The following is a 20,536-nucleotide window of genomic DNA, read 5'->3' as shown; positions in this document are numbered from 1 at the left end:
ATTTTGACTGCAATACCTGTGAGTAAATAATTTTATATCTTGTCCCAATTATTCCAACCATAATCAGAGCATCTAAAGTGTTTCTTTCAATCAACAATATTACCTTTTCATGCAGTTATGTTGGCAGCATTTTAGAAAAAGTGTACAAGAAATATTCATTCTGTTTGCATAAAACTGGTTTGAGAATGACTATCACTTCGATAACCAATAAATAAGCTTGTGCTACAAATTACTGTGATTGTTTAAAAATTGTCATGCTATCATTTGTCTAATAAATGCAAGATGAAGCCTGGGAAACAGGCTTCAAATTCTACCACGTGACTGTAAATATACAGGTAACATAATGCATTAAGTCCAATGAGTATTACTGGACAGTGTTAACACTGTTTTTTCTCTCTCCACAGAGAGAGATGCTACCAGGCCTGCTGAGTTTATCAAGCATTATTTTGTTTTCATTATTGCGCATTAACTAGGGAGAGGGAAAACTGGCTCAAATGCGTGAAAAGCAAACTTAGGACTGATAAGAAAATGATTGTTACGAAAATGCCTTATATATGGAATGGACCTTTAGAAAAACAATAGTAAAGGCAAAAGATCTAAAAGGAATCATTTATAAACAATTGGATTAAATAATAGGTAGAATATAAATAAAAGGGCATTTCTCTGTGAATTAACGAGGACAAAGTGAAAGGCATCCCTCACCTGTAGATTCTCCAAACCTATTCATTCAGTGCTCAATTGAATTTTCCCCCCACTTAAATGCATAATATTTTGAAACATCTTCCTTAAAAAATACACCAAAAAAGAGCAAACTGCCATGTAAATTTCTACTTACGCATTACATTTTATGTTTCTTTCGCTATCTACAAGGGTCAACTAATATCACAGATTGATACAGCACACCCTTGTTCAAAAGTAAATTCCTGGCTGGAATTTAACCTGCGCAATGTCTACAGAAAAATCATTTGTCATCCTTTCCAGTTTGCAGCAAAAACTCTCAAATAGAAACAGGGTTGCAATCCCTAGTTAGTCGGCAGATATGTCTCAAATAGCAGATTTGTAAAGTATTCAAATCATTTCCAAAATATAAGTTGTAAAGAAGATGATCTTGTCCAGTATGTAAAACACACAAAAGAAAATCTATCATTTTAAACACATTAGCTGCACAATGGAACAGAGGGTTTTGTTGATAAGATTGAAGATGACACAAAAGTAGGTGGAGGGAGAGGTATTGTTGAAGAAGTGGGAAGGCTGAGAAGGTCTTGTATAGGCCAGGGGAGTGAGCAGTGAAGTGACAGATGGAATACAAATGTGGCTAAGTGTGAGGTTACATAGTCTGATAGGAATAAAGGCATAGACTATTTTTTTCAATATGGAAAGGCTTCTTATATCAAGCACAAAGGGAGTTAGAAGTCTTGCTTAAGGATTCTCTTAAGATTACCATGCAGGTTCAGTTGGGTGATATGAAGGCAAATGCAATGTTAGCATTCATTTCAAGGGGGCTAGAATACAAGAGCAAGGATGAACGGCTGAGGCTGTTTAAGGCAGTGGTCAGACAGCATTTGGAATGTTGAAAGTAGCTTATAGCCCCGTATCTACGGAAGGATGTGCTGCCCTTGGAGGGTATCAGGAGGTGGTTCACAAGATTAATCCCAGGAATGAAGGACTCATCACATGATGAGTGGTTGAGGCCTCTGGGTCTATTCTCAAGTGTATTTGGAAGAATGGGTCAGGAAGAAGGTTTTCATTAGCAGGAGACACGGAACCAAGGGCACATCCTCAGAGTGAAAGGACAACCCTTTAGAACTGAGATGATGAGCAATTTCTTCATACGGAGGGTGGTGAATCTGTAGAACTCATTGCCACAGAAGTCTGTGAGGGTCAAGTCATTGAGTGTCTTTAAGACAAAGATAGGTAGGTTCTCGATTAGCAAGGGTTGCAGGAAGAGTTAGGAAATGAGTTGAAAAAACATATTAGCCACAATCTAATAATGGAGCAGACACAAATGGGCCAAAAGGCCTTACACTGCTCTTACATCTCAGGATCTTAGCTCATCTTTTACACTGCTCGTCAACTACAATCTAAAGGTGCACAAAAATACCAATACTTGTATATTGGACTAAGGAGTAGGCAGGTATTTTCTTTACTGATAGTAGTAGAGATCTGTAATCACTACAGACATATTATGTAAGAGAAAATGGATTCAAGGAACTCTTCAGTCATGAACCCTGACAACTCCTTTGAAATAGTACCATTTTGTTTTCCTGCCTCTCCACGTTAAATCTTTCACAATACACGTCAGACTTGCCTGTTTTAAACAGCGTCTGCCCATTTCACCAGTCTATGTGCTCCAGAAGTCGGATAGTTTTGGGTCATCTGCAAACTTTGAAACACTTATATCCAGGTCATTTCTACACAAGAACAACAACTGTCCGAATACCACATTTGGGCAATCCACTAAATACTTCAATATCAAACCATCAATTCACCATGGCTTCTGACTCCTTTTCCTCGTTCAATTTCATACACAAATTCTCAGCAGCCCTTGAAATATGCATTTCTATTTTCCAAATAAGTCCACTTTATGGTGTTGTAGCAAATGCCTTTTGGAAGACCACAGTATTTACCTGCTACACTGCCTAAGAATTGGCAATAAATGTTGGCCCTCCCAGCAAAGCTCATGAATGATTTTTATTTTATACTCTGTTACTTCAGGAAAAAAAACTAGTCGAATATATCGGTAATAGAACAGACCTATGCAGGGAACGAAAATCTGAATGCAATAGCTAGAAGCTTATACCTGCAGAAATCATGTAACGGCAAAGGAAGAGAAGCAAAATAAACCAAAAAGCAAGGAAGACAAACAAACAAGCAAAAAGACAAGAGGAAAAAAAAATCAATAATACGCTGAAGAACAGCTCAAGCCACAAAATGTAGCTATGAATGAATAATAAGAAGATATATAAACATAAGGAATATGAGCAGAGTCGGCCATCTAGCCTGTCGAGTCTGCTCCACCATTCAATAAGATCATGGCTGATCATTTCATGGATTCAGCTCCACTTAGCCACCCACTCACATAACCCTTAATTCCTTTGCTGTTCAAAAAACACTACTTTAAAAACATTCAACAAGGTAGCCTCAACTGCTTCAATGGGCAGGAAATTTCAGATTCACAACTCTTTGGGTGAATAAGTTCCTCCTTGACTCAGTCCTAAATCTACTCCCCCTTATCTTAAGGCTATGCCCCTGGGTCTAGCTTCACCTGCCAGTGGAAACAACCTCCCTGCTTCTAACTTATCCATTCCCTTCAAATTTTATATGTTTCTATGAGAACCTCCCTCATTTGTCTAAATTCCAATGAGTAGTCCCAGTCTACTCAATCACTCTTCATAAGGTAGCACTTTGATCTCTAGAATCAGCCCAGTGAACCTCCTCTGTACCCCTTCCAGTGTCAGTACATCCCTACTCAAGTAAGAAGACCAAAACTGTACAATGTACTCCAGGTGTGGCCTGGGAGAAAGTGAGGACTGCAGATGATGGAGAATCAGAGTCACAAAGTGATGTGCTGGAAAGGCACAGCAGGTCAGGCAGTATTCGAGGAGCAGGACAGTCTACATTTTGGGCATAAGACATTCATTAGGAACGTAGAGGGATAAGGGGCTGAAAAATAAATAGGGGTGTGGGGGGAAGGTTGTGGAGAAGGCGACTGGTGGATACAGGAGGGGATAGGTCAGTGAGGAGGGTGAAGCGGATAGGTGGGAAAGATGGACAGGTATGACAGGTCAAGACGGCAGTTCCACATTGAAGGGTTGAATCTGGGATGAGATGGGGGGAGGGGAGATTTGGAAACTAGTGAATTTGATGCTGATGCCATGAGATTGAAGAGTCCCAAGAAGGAAGAGGAGATGTTCTTCCTCCAGATGTTGGGTGGCTTTGATTTGGTGGTGGAAGCGGCCCAGCATTTGCATGTCCTTGGGGGAGTGGAATGGGAAGTTGAAGTAGTTGGCCACAAAGCGAAGGGGTTGTTTGACGCAAACATCCCAGAGATGTTTCCTGAAACGCTCTGCGAGTTGGTGGCCTGTCTTCCCAATATAGAGGAGACCATATCAAGTGCAACGGTCACAGAAGTTGAGGTGGTTGGATGTGCAGAAAAATCTCTGCCGGATGTGAAAAGATCCTTTGGAGCCTTGGACGGAGATGAGGAGGAAGGTGTGGGCACAGGTTTTATACCTCATGTAGTGGCAAGGGATCTGATTGTAGGTGATGGAAATGGCGGAGGATAATGTGCTGTATCTGGAGATTAGTGGGGTGGAAGGTGAGGGCTGGGGAGTGCGGTATTTTTGTTGCAGTTGGAGTGATGATATTCAAGAGCGGAGGTGTGGGAAGTGGAGATGTGCTGGAGGACACATGGAAGGGGAAATTGAGGTCCTTGAAATAGCATGGCCTGGAGTAGAATTGTCCCTCCTGGGAACAGATACGGCGGAGGCATTGGGAATAAGGGATCGCTTTTCTATAGCATGTAGACCGTCCCTGAAATATCGACTCTCCTGCTCCTTGGATGCTGCCTGACCTCTTGTGCTTCTCCAGCGCCGCACTTTTCGATTCCAGTTATGATCTCACCAGCACTTTATGTAGCTGCAGTGTAACCTCCCTATTTTTAAACTCCATCGCACGAGCAATTAAAGACAATGTTATATTTCCCTTCTTAGTTACCTGCTGCACTTGCAAACTAACCTTTTGTGATTCGTACATGAGGATACCCAGGTCCCTTTGCACAGCAGCGTTACTTAAATCCAAAATTTAGCTGGATATTGCAACTGAAGAGGAATTGCCGATGAATATGGCTCAACTATTTATTATTGAAACTGTGTGATACATCAGATACTTTACAGAACAAAATATCAATTTACTTCAGAACATTAAAATATATCAACAATATTTCACTGATTATTGCAATTCAAAACAGAGCAACTTACAAAATACAAAATCAAGATATTGCAGATGGTGGATGTCATAAACGAAGATCAAAAAAAACGTGGAAAAATTCAGCAGGTTGCACAGTAGGGAGATAGAGTTAGATTTTCAGGTTCAGCGACCTTTCATCTGAATTCAAGGAGGATGGAAACTTTACTTTTGAATTCAATACTTTAGACAATAACCTCTGGCTTAATTTTGATTTTTTAAAAATCCTGCTGGGTTGGTAGTGTCTTATTTCTTTATCACATCATGTTGCATTCAGTTTTCATGCAGCTACTCAGGCCTCATTTGGATAACCTTACTTTGTCACCAAACCCATTATCACTCTCTGCTCCATCGTGAAAATCTTTGTAATTTAATCTTTCATGCACCCCGCCCTTCCACAGCTTTTTTTTTGTTGTTCCTGCGTATACCTCCTTTCACAAGTTTAAAAACGGTTATATTTTATCTTCAATTCTGAAGAAGGGCCAATTATAGAGTCATAGAGATGTACAGCATGGAAACAGCTTGTCCACGCCGACCAGATATCCTAACCTAATCCAGTCCCATTTGCCAGCACTTGGCCCATACCCCTCTAAACCCTCCCTATTCATATACCCATTCAGATGCCTTTTAAATGTTGCAATTGTACTGGCCTCCAGCACTTCCTCTGGCAGCTTATTCCATATACACACACCACCCTCTGCATGAAAATGTTGCCCCTTAGGTCCCTTTTAAATCTTCTCCCTCTCACCTTAAAACCTATGCCCTCTAGTTCTGGACTCCCTCACCCCAGGGAAAAAACTTTGTCTATATACTCTATCCATGCACCTCATGATTTTACAAACCTCTATAAGGCAACAGCCTCTGATGCTCAAGGAAAAACAGCCCCAGTCTATTCAGCCTCTCATAGTTCAATTCCTTCAACCATGGTAAAATCCTTGTAAATCTTTTCTGAACCCTTTTGAGTTTCACAACATCTTTCCATTAGGAACGAGACCAGAATTGCACGCAACATTCCAAAAGTGGCCTAACCAATGTACTGTAAAGCTGCAACATGACCTTTGACCTGAAATATTACCTCTTTCTGTTCATCACTAAATATTGGTTTTAAAACAGAGTGCCGAGAATACATGAATGCTTTAAACTAATTCTGTATTGCTTTTGTTTTCTTGTGGTGTGTACTGGAACTCAAAATCTTCAAATTCCACATAAAGTCATACTTGAACATGTCAGGAGGAGAGTTCAGTTGAGATAACTGGGAATTCTCACTCCCCAAAACGTTTGGAATTAAGTCCACTGAAAATCATAAAGCAGAGACTGATATTTTTAAGAGGTAAGAGTTTTAAGATTATGGAACAAAGTGGGATGAGTGGAGTCACAATGTAAATGATCTAAATTAAATGATATTGAATGGTTAATGCCGTTGACCCGGTCTCAAATTCCAGTGACTCCAACTCTCCCTAGAAACCATTTGAGGTTGAAAACAACAGTTCACGACCTTGGTGCCAATCCTGACCCCATGATGAGCTTCCAAGTACATGACTGTTCTATCATTAAATAATCTACTCCCTCCACTTCTAATAGCCTTACATGCTTTCCCCATCATTCATCACTTGCTAAAGTCCTCATCCATTTCTGTTTCTTCTGAATTTGAATGTCAATGGATCTCATCTTCTGTTAACTTACCTCACCTAAAACTTTGCTGTGCTCAACTTACAGAAGTCCCAAACAACTATTACTCTAGTGCTTGCTGACCTGCATTTCCCAACAACTGTATTTTTAAATTCTTATCCACATTTTGAAATTCTTCCATAACCTCACCCTTCCTTGTCAGTGACCCCTTTTATTCCTTTGAGATTTCTGCACTCTATTTTTGATTACTCAGATATACCTAAATTTCATTGTACTGCTGCTCAGGACTGAGCTCTTTAATCTCTCTCTTATCCTCAAAACCTAGCGCTTTAGAAAAGGTTATCTGTCTTAATAACTTCTTACAGCCTCTTGACTTACAGATGCCTTCTAATTAACCTGTTTAGAGGTGCTACTCCACACTTCTGGAGTGGGTGGGACTTGAACCAAGGCTTCCTGGCTCAGAGGCAGGGACACTACCAACTGTACAAAAGCCCTGACTTCCATTTCTAGACATTTTCTAACCAACCTGTTCAGAGGTCACTAGGTAAGTGATATTTGAAGCCGGCCTCCTGGTCGAGAGGTTGGGACTCTACCTATGCCTCAAATTCTCCGAACAGAACTTTTTGATCAATTTGTTTGGTCCCATCACAACCCACTTGGAAGGAAGGTGGGACTTAAATCCAAGCTGACTGGCCCAGTGGGTAGAACACTTCCACTGCATCACAAGACCTCTGATTTGCAATTTTTTCTCTTATATTCAGAAGTGCTCTAACAAAAAAAACAAGCATTTTTATCCCCCACTACCGAATCACAGACTTTTATTTAAACCATCACCTGCTACCAGTAAATCACCCATATAGCCAATTAGAAATTTACATGCAAAGCCCATTACAGGCAACTGAACTGCATTTATAGGTGCCTTTGATGATTACTGAACAGTCCAAAACACTTGACAGCCAATTAAGCACTTGAGAAATGTAATCAGTGTTATAACATTGAAAATGGAACAGCTATTTTACATATAGCATGCTCTTATAAACAACAATGAGAAAACAAACAAATTAATTCTTGAAAGATAATTGAGGGTCTAAAATGGCCAGGATATCAAGGATAGCACCCTTGAAATAATGTCAAGGGATCCTATAATCCTATGCAGATGGTACTGTATTGATAATCTTAAACATTTCGCACTAAATCTAGTTTGGTTTGAAGCGGAGGATCAATTTACTTGAAAATCCCCAACAGGTTTACTTCAAAGACAATTTGATGAGTTGCGCTGGAACTGAAAGTTATATATACATTCTTTAGACTAGCAAACGGATATCCTTGAGTGGCTGGGCCATGGCTCGTTAGCATTGTCAACTCTGAAAACAGTAGCATAGCATCTCCTCTCCTGCCATCAGGGAGTGGCTTTGGGAGATCAGACTTCATACTTGCATGTTCTTGACTGATCATCTGAACATAGTTGTGTGTGTGCTCTGTACACACTTGCAGAACTGTACAGTTTCCAGAGTTGGTTTCAATTTCTCCTCAAATGTTGGTCCGTCACTTTGAAGAATCTAGGCTCACTGTACACTTTGAATATCTCACTACCAGGTTTCTTGGGTAGGACATATGATTCTGATCTACACGTAGATTAGGTACTACTACAGGGCGAAAGTGGGTACTGCAGATGCTGGAGATTAGAGTCAAGATTAGAATGGTGCTGGAAAAGCACTGCAGGTCAGGCAGCATCCGAGAAGCAGGAAAATCGATGTTTCGGGCAAAAGCCCTTCATCAGGAAACATCGATTTTCCTGCTCCTCAGATGCTGCCTGACCTGCTGTGCTTTTGCAGCACCACTCTAATCTTGACTCTAGGTACTACCACACCTGCATGTTGATCATGTGCTATCTTCATGATTTTTTACTTTTCCAACTTGGACTTGCGATAGCTTAGCTTGTCTTCCAAACAGTTGGTACTTATAAGCCTATACCTGGTGGTATAGCGCACAAATAAGATGATCCAGCTTTTTCACTGGTGACTCCAGCATACCTCACAAATCCTTATTACCTTCTTGGTGTTATTGTATTTGCCAGGGATCAATACAGTATCCATTGCTATGGCTTTTATTTGCTCTATGCCCATATGCCTCAGAGTAACTATTACAGTGCTTTGGGCACAAACACTTGCTTTCTGTTAAATAAAATAACACTTCTTGAGATATTAAGTTCACCTTGAAATGACTAAATGTCAGGCCATCCTTCTATGATAACTTTCCCTGTGTTGTCAGTCATGAAACAATAGCTGTTCCTTCTTGAAGTTGGTTGCATTCGCACTGATCAAAATGCACCAAATATTGACCTTAAGCACATTTTCCACTTAGTAGGCTACAAGATCTACTTGTAAATCTACTGCAGTTTCTGCATCCTTATTAGATTTGGTAATTTGCTTAATATATCTGAGGTAGCCATTTTGCTACCAAAACTAAAGCAGACATCAAAATTTGCATTAGTCTGGAGTAGCTGTAGTTTAACTGGTTCACTCTGACTTTCCCCAAATTCTTTTCAATGGTTCATGATCGGTTTCCAATGAATTCCTTATGGAACAGATATGTACAACATCTTGGGATACGTAACAACTAAACATGTATTTCATGCTCTACGTTGGAATAAAAAAACTGCTCTTGACATGACTTGTTTGCAATCTGGCATGATGTAATGACTTTCAGGAGTGTCTTCTTCCATCGGTCAGATTTGTAGGATACATGTTTCTATCGACAACACCACAGGACTTCTATCCTTAACAGCTTTCTAATGTTGATTAGAACAGTTTGTAGGTATGTGCTGAGAAGTTAAAATATATCAGCAATATCGCTGGAGGTGTTCTTTGACTTGGAATGTAAGCATGTCTTTAAGTTTGCCTAGATCAAGCTGATCCTATAATCTGAATAGAGCCAAAAACAAAATGATCTGACATGCATTCACTTCTTGCTGTTGAAGACAAATACTTCATGGCGCACTATTGTCAGTGAGTGTAATGTTGTGCTCCTCCTTGACATAGTGATAGTAAAAATCATCAGCAATTCATATTCGTCCACAAATTCTTTAATTCTGCCCATATGCTGTTGGAACAGATCCTGCCTGACAGATTGTAACTTGGTCTCTGGAAGCAATATATTTCAAATGGTGTTCTGAAAGTAGTGATTTGTTGAGCTTCCTTTGCCAAGTAAAGGAACATGCATTCTTGGCATCCAGACTTGTAAAGAATTTAGTTCCTATGAATTTGTCATTCAATTTTCCTAATGTTGAAAATTTTCATGAGCATATTTTTAAAAGTCTAGAGATCTCAGATTCAAACATACCTTGATGCCATCTTTTTTTAGAATGCACAACATAGAACCATTCCAGTCTGAGCTGGTGTGTATTATGGATTATACCATTACGCTCCATTTGGTCAGGCTTACTCATAAGCTTTTCTCCTGTGTGAATGTTGGACTTTCTGGGAGAGTCGACCAACTTCCAGGCTGACAGAACTTTTGGAGATGTAATATAACATGATCTTTAAAGTTTCCTGTGGTGTCGAGTCCACGCAAGTATTACTGTTGCAAATCCTGGACCAATTCAATGTGAGCAGTCCTTCCATCTTCTGCTGTGACTGGTAATTTTATGAAAGGTTATAATGTTGAGATCTATACAGGCTGGCAGTCTTATTATTGTTGGTCCTTTCATGTCCACCAGGTAAAATACTGTAGTTTCCACGTAGAACTGCTATAACTGCATTGCATGGTGAATACTCCAACACGAAGGATATGCAACTCATCACATGCCATCAGTTTTACTTGTGGAGGTTGTATCTTTAACTTTCTCACAATCCAGGGAGTTAGTATTTGGAATTTTGACTGGATGTTTGCACTAGCTCTAATATTGATACCAGTCTTGAACATGCGTTTGACAAATTTTCTTCAGGTAATTATGTCAATAGTGATAAAAGGTTCTAAGTGATTTTGTTCACACGATGTGTCACATCCATATTATGGAAAGCTTGTTTAGCTTTAGACTGAATGTTCTTCAACTCTAGTCTTCACCCCGGTCTGTCTTGTTGTAAACCTAATGTCTGTTTTTGCGCTTATGCAGATGCTGGGCCTTGTCGCTGCTACAATCTTTTGTTTGTGTCTTATTATATTCAGTGGTTGCACCTTTATAACAAGGCTTCTCGCATAAGTGAGCTCTAGTGGGTCTTTTGCAGCTGCATGACTTGCGAAGATTCTGGAGTGCAGAACAGGCTTGTGTCAGATACAACAATCTGCACTTCCCATGGAAATTACTTGTTTTCAGTATCCTGTGGTGTAATCTCTGCAGTGGGAAGTTTTAGATTACTTACAGTGTGGAAGCCCTTTGGCCCAACAACTTCACACCGACCCTCCGAAGAGCAACCCACCCATACCCATTCCCCTACATTTACCCCTTCACCTAACACTACTGGCAATTTAGCATGGAATGCTGAGGGACAGAATATATGTTCACTTAGAGAGACACAGATTAATCAGGCATAATCAGCATAGATTTGTTAAGAAAATGTTGCATTTAACAAAATTTAATGTGATTTACATGCACCCTAAGAAGGCTTTTGATACGATCCCTCAAAACAGACTGTCAACAAAGTTAAAGCCCATAGGATCCAAGAGTTCCACCTCGACACCACTGTAGGTCTACCTACAGCATTTGGACTTGTAGCAGTTCAAGACGGCAGCTTACCACCACTGCAAGTACAACTAGAGATAGGCAATTAAATGCTGGCCAGTGAGAATGGCCTAAGTCCCACGAATGATGTAAAAAGGACAAAATGGCTGACAGGCAGGAAGCAATCAGTGATTATAAGTCAATGTTTCTATGACTGGAAGTCTGTTTCTAGTGTGATGCTGCAGAGTTCACTGCTGGGCACCTTGCCATATATGGTGTACATTAATGATATGGGCTTAAATGTAGGGGCACAATCAGGACATTTATGAATGCCATGAAAATTGGTAGAATGGTAACTAGTGAGGAAGATAGCTGTAAACTGCAGGAGGATATCAACAGATTAATCAGGAGGTAGAGCATTAGCAAATGGAATTCAAGGTGGAAAGGTACGTGGTAATGCACATGACACAGCTAACAGGCAATGGACCACATTAAAAAGTTAGAACCCTGTGAAGTACTGAAGATCAGCATGACCTTGTTATGCATATCCACTGATTCCTGAACATAGCAGAGCAGGTAAATAGATAGTTAAGAAGATGGATTAATTGTCATTATCAACTGAACAATAGAATACAGGAGGAGTGAGGTTATACTGGATCTGTATAAAAACGTCACAACTAGACTAATGTGAGAGATTATGGTCATTAGATTATAGGAACAATGTGATGGCACAAGAAAAGGTGCAGATGTGATTTATCAGAATGCTGCCTTGATTGGAGGGTCAGAGCTATGAAGCAAGATTGGACAGGCTGGAGTTCTTTTCCTTGGGGTAGTGAAGATTGAGAGGAGACCTAATAGAGGTATCTAATGATTGAGGAGTATAGATAAGATGGTTAGACAGTTGTTCCTACTAGTAGAGGTCAATAATCAGGGGACTCAGGTTTAAATTAAGAGGTAGAAGGCCAAGAGCAGAGTCAAGAAGAAATGTTTTCATCCAGAGAAAAGTGGGAGTCTGGAACTCACTCCCTAAAAGGGTGGCAGAGTAAAAAACTCTCATTTACGCATTATTTAGATATTCACTCATGTTGTCATGATCTCTAAGGCAATAGGCCAAGAGTTGGAAAATGAGATTAATGTAGTTAAATCTGTTAACTAAATGTAGACAACAAGTTGATTGGCACCATTCTGTGTTGTAAACGTCTGAGTGTTGGTCCAATTCTGTTAAATGTGCCTGCCTAATACTTACCAAGACGTTGCTGTCCGGTTACAATGGCTTCATATTTTCTGCCATCTTAATTAGCAGTGTCACTGTCATGACCTCTTTTTCTTCAACAGGTCTTTTTGGAAATATTTGAAAACTATTTGAATTCAGAAATAACTATGTCTTACTGTAGTTATTTAAGGCCTTGGTAAGACCACAGCTGAGTAACTGGAGGAGTTTTGGTCTCCCTACCTAAGAAATGATACAATTGCCAAGAGTGAATGCAGCAAGTCGCTAGGCGGATACTGGGGATGGTGGGACTGTGTTCTGAGGAGAGATTGATTTAACTGGGCTTATATTCAATAGAGAGTTTGGACAGATAAGAGGGCACTTGATTGAAACATACAGAATCTGTGCAGAGTTGGACTAATTAGATGCAGGGAGGATCTTTTCCTTAGCAGGGGACACAATTTCAGGGTACAGGGTAGGTAATTTAGGATTGAGATTAGGAAAGATTTCTGCAATGAAAAGCTAACATACCTGTTGAATTCTCTGCCACAGAAGGCTGTGGAGACCAAGTCACTGAATATATTCAAGAGATAGATAGATGAATGTTTAGATTTTAAAGGTATCAGGGGGCGTGGGGAGAAAGTGTGAATATGGTATTGGGATAGGAGATCTATCATAATGGCACAGCCTACAGCTAAATTTCTCTAAGCAGCTCTATTATCCACTCATATAGCTCAGCTTCTGAGCAATTACTGTCCTTGCACTTATCTCCGTATCTACTGACATACCAATCAACCAATTCTTGTGGCATTGCCTCTAAAACATCAGCCCTAAATGATGAATTCTGAAATTCACTTTTACAAAAAATTATCTTCCATCACTTCCCAATGTTTAATAGGATCTCATTGATCCTTTTCCGATTAGCCTATGTAGCTCCTTGTTTTGAATGGCTCTTTTGTTTTCACCACTTGCTTATGTTGATTTTCAAAAAAGCACTGCTCCATAATTTCTTTGTAAAACCTACACTCAGATACAATATCTATGGCTTGTCAATTCATGCTAGGAAATTTAGTAGTCAGCTTCCTGATGTTTCCCTGTTTTACAAAAATTATCAACATGTAGAGGATTTATAGTAAATGACCCTGACATGTGCAGAGATTCCACAATGCAACTGCTGTTTTTCTTAATTCATCCCTGTGCTAGTTTGGTCTTCAGCTCAAATGTTTTGTGCGCTTGATCTTTTTGGATGGGAATTACACCTGAGGTTGTCTTGGTGACCCTGTAGCTTCTACAGCTGTTTGGAAACAACTTGCTGTTCACAGATACCACTCATCTGATCATCTCACACATCAAGTATTTACTGTTTAGCCAGTATTATTTGGATACTGATGTATTTTTCTGTGTTCCAAGGTAAATGTAACTTTTGCACTGCTTCAAGCCTCTATTTGTTTGCATCACTGTCTTTTTGTTCATACAAAAATCACAACTGATTACTTTTTTTTGTGTGTTGTTCCTTAACAAAGGATTACAGTTCTAACTGGACTAGCAGATAGTATGGATTGAAATCTCAAAACAGACTTGTTAGACAAAGTGAGAACCTGCAGTTACAGAACAACTTATGTAAACACCCATGGTCTTGCATGCTGCTGCTTGCCGAGTCTTCATGGCTGACCATGTGATGTCATCCTGGCCCTGGACTGATTACCACATGCAGCTTATAAAGTAGTAACATAAGTAGGACCCAAATTTAGCATATGATCTGAAGGATGGCATCACCAATGTTGTTCTTCCTCAGTACTGCACTGCAACATCAGCCCAGAGTTTTGTGTTCAAGTCTTAGATTGGGACTTGCCTTGTCAGAATGTTGTACACTCAAACTTTGTTGCAAACTCAAACAGCTCAAAATGTTTTACATTTAAAGTCACAATATGTTTCAAGTTAGAATAGTCATGTTCTGAACTCAGAAAGAAAGCATCAGCATCTGGATGTAGGTTTGTTTGCTGAGCTGGAAGGTTCATTTTCAGATGTTTCATCACTATACTAGGTAACATCTTCAGTGAGCCTTCGGATGAAGCGCTTTCTAATTATATGTTTGAGTTTCCTTGGGTTGGTGATGTCATTTCCTTTTCTTTTTTGCACAGGGTGGTAAACGGGATCCAAGTCACTCTGGAACTCTATCAACAAACACTGACTTGGATCTCATTTACCACCCCTCCAGAAAAAGAACAGGAAATGACATCACCATAGGAAATGACATTGCCAACTGAAAAAAACCCAAACATATAAATAGAAAGCAGGCTACACTACCAATGCTTCATCTGAAGGCTCACTGAAGATGTTATCTAGTATGGTGACGAAACATCTGAAAACAAACCTTCCAGCTCAGCAAGCAAACCTACACCAGAACCTCAACCTGAGCAACAAATCTTAAAACTCACCAAACCATCACAATGTGATAATTAGTAGCTACCAGTAGAATTTCTACATTCAAATTAGAAATCTAGCCAAGCTCAGAAATAAATATTGCAATATTCAGGACAGTACTAGAGCAGTGACATGACTGAAGTAATAATTATTCACATAACATGTATGAACAATTTGGATGAATGAACTCAAATCTCATGACAGTCACGGAATCTGAATTGAGTGAAGAAAAATTGTTTGATGCACAATTCTAAAAGAACTATATAGCGACTATGCTCCTGTCAGATTGTCACAAGAACAAATCTGGTTCAATGTCCTTTAAGGAAGGAATCTGTCAACCTTACCTGGTCTGGTCTACATAATTAACTTAGATTTGGAGGTGGTGTTGGACTGGGGTATACAGAATTAAAAATCACACAACACCAGGTTATAGTCCAATAGGTTTACAGTATTTGGAGGCACTAAATCAAACTGTTGGACTATAACCTGGTGTGATTTTTAACTGAGTTAAGTCAGCAACGTGACTGACTCTTAACTGCTCCTTGAAATAATCTAACAAGCCATTAAGTTGTTCAAGCTTCAGTGCAACTCCACATTGTAAAGGGCAATTTACAATTCACGCTCGTCGCCAACGCCACCCTTACTCCATGAATAAAAGCTCTATAAGTTTTTTTCTTCTTTGAAGAAACACCTCGCGACCTTTGCTGACAGTGGACAGGAGGCGAGCAAATAGGTTTGTTTTAAAACTTTTATTTGTACCGCAGGCATCCGCACACCAAATTCCTGGGCCAAGGGGGGGCCATCTCTGCCGTACACCACTTGCTGGTCGCACGTTTCCCCACCGTCCCCGTTTATCACAGAGACCCGAGGAAGCGACAGGTTTGGAGATTTCAAAATATAAACCGGAAACATTCAAAGATAATGGGAGAAACAAAAACCACGGTTTCAAACTCGGGAATCCGAGCGGCTAACGATTGTACATCCTTTAGTTTGGCAGAGACCCACCGAACCAAACTATTGTTAGACATGAACAGTGAGACACTCGGGGCCGCCTCCAGCAAACCCACTTGGGGTTTTTTCCCCCCAAAGCAATGACCGGATGGAGGCCGCTCCGCCGGTTTCCCCGCCTGAGCTCCGAGCTGGAAACCAAAAACAAACATGAGAGCTTCTCCCCTCCCACCCAGGCCGCAGGCCGGACAACAGCCCAGACCCGGGGGCGAGGGCCCGGGGCCTGGGGCCCTCCGCTTCACGGTTTGGGGGAATCGAGGACAGGGCCAGGGTCAACACTCACTCTGATCTTGCGGCTGATTTCAGTTCCTATTTCCATCGCTGTAGTATGGCTCCTCGGCCCGGACCCGACCTCCTTCTCCGTGTCGGTGTCTCGGCAACGGCGCAGCAGCCGGGGAAACTACGGGCTGTCAGTCGCGCCAATCTTCTCCTCCACCCCCGCGCGCAATCCAAAACCGCGCTCACATCGCGTTTCGAAACGCGGGGCTGATCAGCCAACAGATCCAGCTTACTGTAAGTGGAGTAATGCTGAACGAAAGTTAATTAGGTTAGATTCCCCACAGTAGGGAAACAGGCCCTTCGGCCCACTAAGTCCACACCGACCCTCCGAAGAGTAACCCACCCAGACCCATTTCCCCTACCGTATATTTACCCCTGACTAAAGCACCAGATACTATGTACAATTTAGCATAGCCAATTCACCCTACCTGCACGTCTTTGTGATTGTGGGAGGAAACCAGAGCAAACCCACACAGACACAGGGAATGTGCAAACTCCACACAGTCACCCGAGGCAGGAATTAAACCATGGTCCTTGGCGCTGTGAGGCAGCAGTTCAAGCCACTGTGCCACCCCAACATAAATTCCAATTATATAACATCATTTTCACACACTGGATGTTTCAACCAAGTTGAAGCCCATGACATGGAACCACGGCACCCAATTTGTGGACAGACCACCAACAGCAGTGTTATGACAACAGATTAGCTGGTTCTTAAAGTAGACGAGAGGTATGTCTATTGAGAGGTCAGGGATAACTTTTGCTTTCTCAGGACAGTGTCATGGATTTTGGTATCCACTCTTAACAGGCAGGAGGTGGAGGGGTGGGTTATGCACTAAAAGGTCTATGTCAGGTCCTTTTGGAATTCCTGGCACATTGAGTATAAACTTCCAGGGCACTTGGCTTAAACTTCTAATGGGCAGTTACCATGCTAACCAGAAACATGTGACAAAGTCTCTAACTTTGAGATAAAAGTCAGAAGCTTTTGGAGGGATACAACTAAACTGGTTTGAAATTCAGAAATGGTAGGACTGAACCTACTTCAAAGCCTGCATTGCTATATAGCTGATCATCATTCCACCTCCCGACTGAATCTCCTTGATCCACTATCTGAATACCATGTTTTGGCCGACGCCCCATACCCAAAAAAAAGTCTAGATTTAAGAATCTACGGATGACCGTTAAATCATTGTCCATCATCAGAAAAACCCATCTGGTTCACTAATGTCCTTCTGGGAAGGAAATCTTTCATCCTCACCTGATATGACCTACATGAGAGTCCAGATCCATGGCAATGCGGTTGACTTTTAATTGCCCCCTGAAATGGCCTAGCAAGCCTTCAGTTGTACCAACCACTACAAAGTCTCAAAGAAATGAAACCAGACAAACTGGCATGGACCTAGGCACTGGAAAAAGATAACATCAAAAATATTCCTGGTCAACCCTGCAAAATCCTTCTTTCTAACATCTGGGGGCCATTGCAAAAATTGGGAGAGTTGTCTTAAAGACTAGTCAAGCAACAGCCTGACATTATATGTCAGGTATGATTCCATGAGTATGACTATATTTCAGACACCACCATCGCCATCCCTGGATATGTCTATTCCACTGGCAGAGCTGGCTAGCACAGAGGTTTTCAATCTGGAAGGAGTTGCTGTAGGAGTCCTCAACGTTTATTCTGGATGTCATGAAGTCACGTGACTTCAGGTTGAAAATAGACAAGGAAACCTCCTGCTGATTACCACGTACCATCCTCTAGCTGATGAATTGGTACTTCTCAATGTTGAACAATACATAGAGGAAGCACTCAAGTAGGCAAGGACACAAAATGTACACTGGATGGAGGATTTCAATGTTCACCAACAAGAGTTGCGTGGCAACAGTACTACTGATTGAGCTAGCTGGGTCCTAAAAGACACAGTTGCTAGACTGGGGCTGCGGCAGGTGGTGAGGGAACCAAAAAGAAGGAAAAACATACTTGACCTCATCCTTACCAGTCTGCCAGTTGCAGATGCATCTATCTATGACAGTATTGGTAAGAGTGATCACTGCACAGTCCTTGTGGAGATAAAGTCCTGCCTTCACATTAAGAATGACCTCCATTATGTTATGTGGCACTATCACCATGCTAAATGGGATAGACTTCAAACTGATCTACCAACTCAAGACTGGGCATCCATGAGAAACTGTCGGCCAGAGTAGAACATACACCAGCCACAATCTGTAACCTCATGGTCCAGCATATCCCCCATTCGACCATTACCATCAAGCCAAGGGATCAATTCCGGTTCGATGAAGAGTGTAGGAGGGCATGCCAGCAGTACCAGGCACACCTGAAGATAAGGTATCAACCTGGTGAGGCCACAAACAGGACTACTTGAATTCCAAACAAAATAAGCAGCAAGTGATAGTGATCTAAGCAATCCCACGACCAATGGATCAGACCTCAGCTCTGCAGTCCTGCCATATCCAGTCATGAAGGGTGGTGGACAATTAAACAACTCACTGGAGAAGGAGGGTCCACAAATATTCCCATCCTCAATGATGAAAGAGCCCAGCAGCTCATTGTAAAAGATAAAGCTGAAGCTTTCACAGTAATCTTTAACCATAAGTGCCAAGTGGATGATCCATCTCAGCCTCCTCCAGTCATCCCCAGCATTACAGATACAGTAATTGATTCATACCATGATATCAAGAAACGGTTGCAGACACTGGATACTGCAAAAGCTAAGGATGCTGACAAAGTTCCAGCAATAGTACAGTCCAGAATTTACCGCTACCCTAGCCAAGCTGTTCCAATACAGTTACAACACTGTCATCAACCTAATAATATGGATAATTGCCCAGGTTTGTCCTGTACATAAAAAGCTGGACAAATCCAACCCAGCCAATTACCACCTCAACAGTCTATCTTGATCATCAGTAAAGTGATCATCAGGAAGGTGTCATCAAGTAGCACCTGCTCAGCAATGCCCAGTTTGGGTTCCACCAGGACCAATGAGCTCCTGGCGTCATTACAATCTTAGTTCCAACATGGACAAAACAGCTGAATTTGAAAGGTGAGTTGAGGGTGACAGCCCTTGTCATCAAGGCTGCATTTGACTGAGTGTGGCATCAAGGAGCCCTGGCAAAATTGGAATCAATGGACATCAGAGGCAAACTATTCACTGGTTGGAATCATACCTGGCACATAGGAAGATGATGGTGGTTGTTGGTCAGTCATCTATAGGATACTGTCCTAGGCCCAATCATCTTCAGCTACTTCATCAATGCCCTTCCTCCCCCTTCATATGGTCAGAAGTGGGGATTTTCACCAATGACTGCAGAACATTCAGCACCATTCGCAACTCCTCAGATACTAAAGCAGTCTATATTCAAATGCATCAAGATCTGGACAATATCCAGGCTTGGGCTGACAAGTGGCAAGTAATGTTCACACCACACAAGTACCAAGCTATGACCATCACCAATAAGAGACAATCTAACCACTACTCCTTGGTATTCAACTGTGTTACCATCACTGTGCCCCCCACTATCAACATTCTGGAGGTTATCATTGACCAGAAACTCAACTGTACTCATCGCGTAAACACAGTGGCTAGAAAAGCAGGTCAAAGGCCAGGAATACTGCAGTGAGTAACTCACCTTGTGACTCCCTAAAGCCTGCCCACCATGTACAAGGCACAAGTCAGGAGTCACCCACTTGCCTAGATGAGCACATTTGCAACAACACTCAAGAAGCTGGCACCATCCGGGACAAAGCAGCCCACTGATTGACGCTACAAGCACAAGCATCAAACTGGGTAGCAGCGTACTGCTATCTCCAAGATGTACTGCAGAAATTCACCAAAGATCCTCAATCAGTGCCTTTTTAATTCATTACCACTTCGATCTAGGAGGTCAAGTGCAGCAGATACATGGGAACACCACCACCTTCAGGTTCCCCTCTAAGCCACTCACCGTCCTGATTTGGATAATATCGCTGTTCCTTCTGGTGTAGGAGGGAGGGATTCAGATATTTGGACAATTGGAATTTGGGTAGGTACATGGATGGGTACTTAATCTAGGTTAGAAGTTCGGCACAACATCGTGGGCCGAAGGGCCTGTTCTGTGCTGTATTGTTCTATGTTCTATGTATTGTTCTATGTTCTCTGTCGCTGGATCAAGATCCTGAAATTCCCTCCCTCATAGCATTGTGGGTCAACCCACAGTAGGTGAGCTGCAGCAGCTCAAGCAATACCACATCCCAGAATCAATTAAAAAAACCCTCAGTGCCTCCAAAATTTAAATATTTCTCCGTCTTTTCATGAATGTATTCAGTGACGTGGCCTCCATAGTCTTCTGTGGTAGAAAATTCAACA

At 41.4% G+C, this 20,536-nt stretch overlaps 1 protein-coding gene across 2 annotated transcripts in view; it reads right to left on the bottom strand.

Annotated features, from left to right (window-relative positions):
- zc3h14 (zinc finger CCCH-type containing 14) overlaps positions 1 to 16,361 on the bottom strand; it is a 42,639-nt gene extending 26,278 nt beyond the window's left edge. Inside the window, exon 1 of one of the 2 annotated variants that reach the window (XM_043686658.1) lies at positions 16,180 to 16,361. In XM_043686658.1, the coding sequence (XP_043542593.1) occupies positions 16,180 to 16,215 (36 nt within the window). In that variant the 5' untranslated portion in view covers positions 16,216 to 16,361. The remainder of the gene's footprint in view (positions 1 to 16,179) is intronic. The other variant, XM_043686657.1, reaches the window with a different exon arrangement.
- Between the last annotated feature and the right edge of the window lie 4,175 nt (positions 16,362 to 20,536).

Source organism: Chiloscyllium plagiosum, unplaced genomic scaffold (assembly GCF_004010195.1).
Source record: "Chiloscyllium plagiosum isolate BGI_BamShark_2017 unplaced genomic scaffold, ASM401019v2 scaf_4287, whole genome shotgun sequence".
Classification (NCBI taxonomy): Eukaryota; Metazoa; Chordata; class Chondrichthyes; order Orectolobiformes; family Hemiscylliidae; genus Chiloscyllium; species Chiloscyllium plagiosum.
This window is presented reverse-complemented; position numbering and strand designations above follow the sequence as displayed.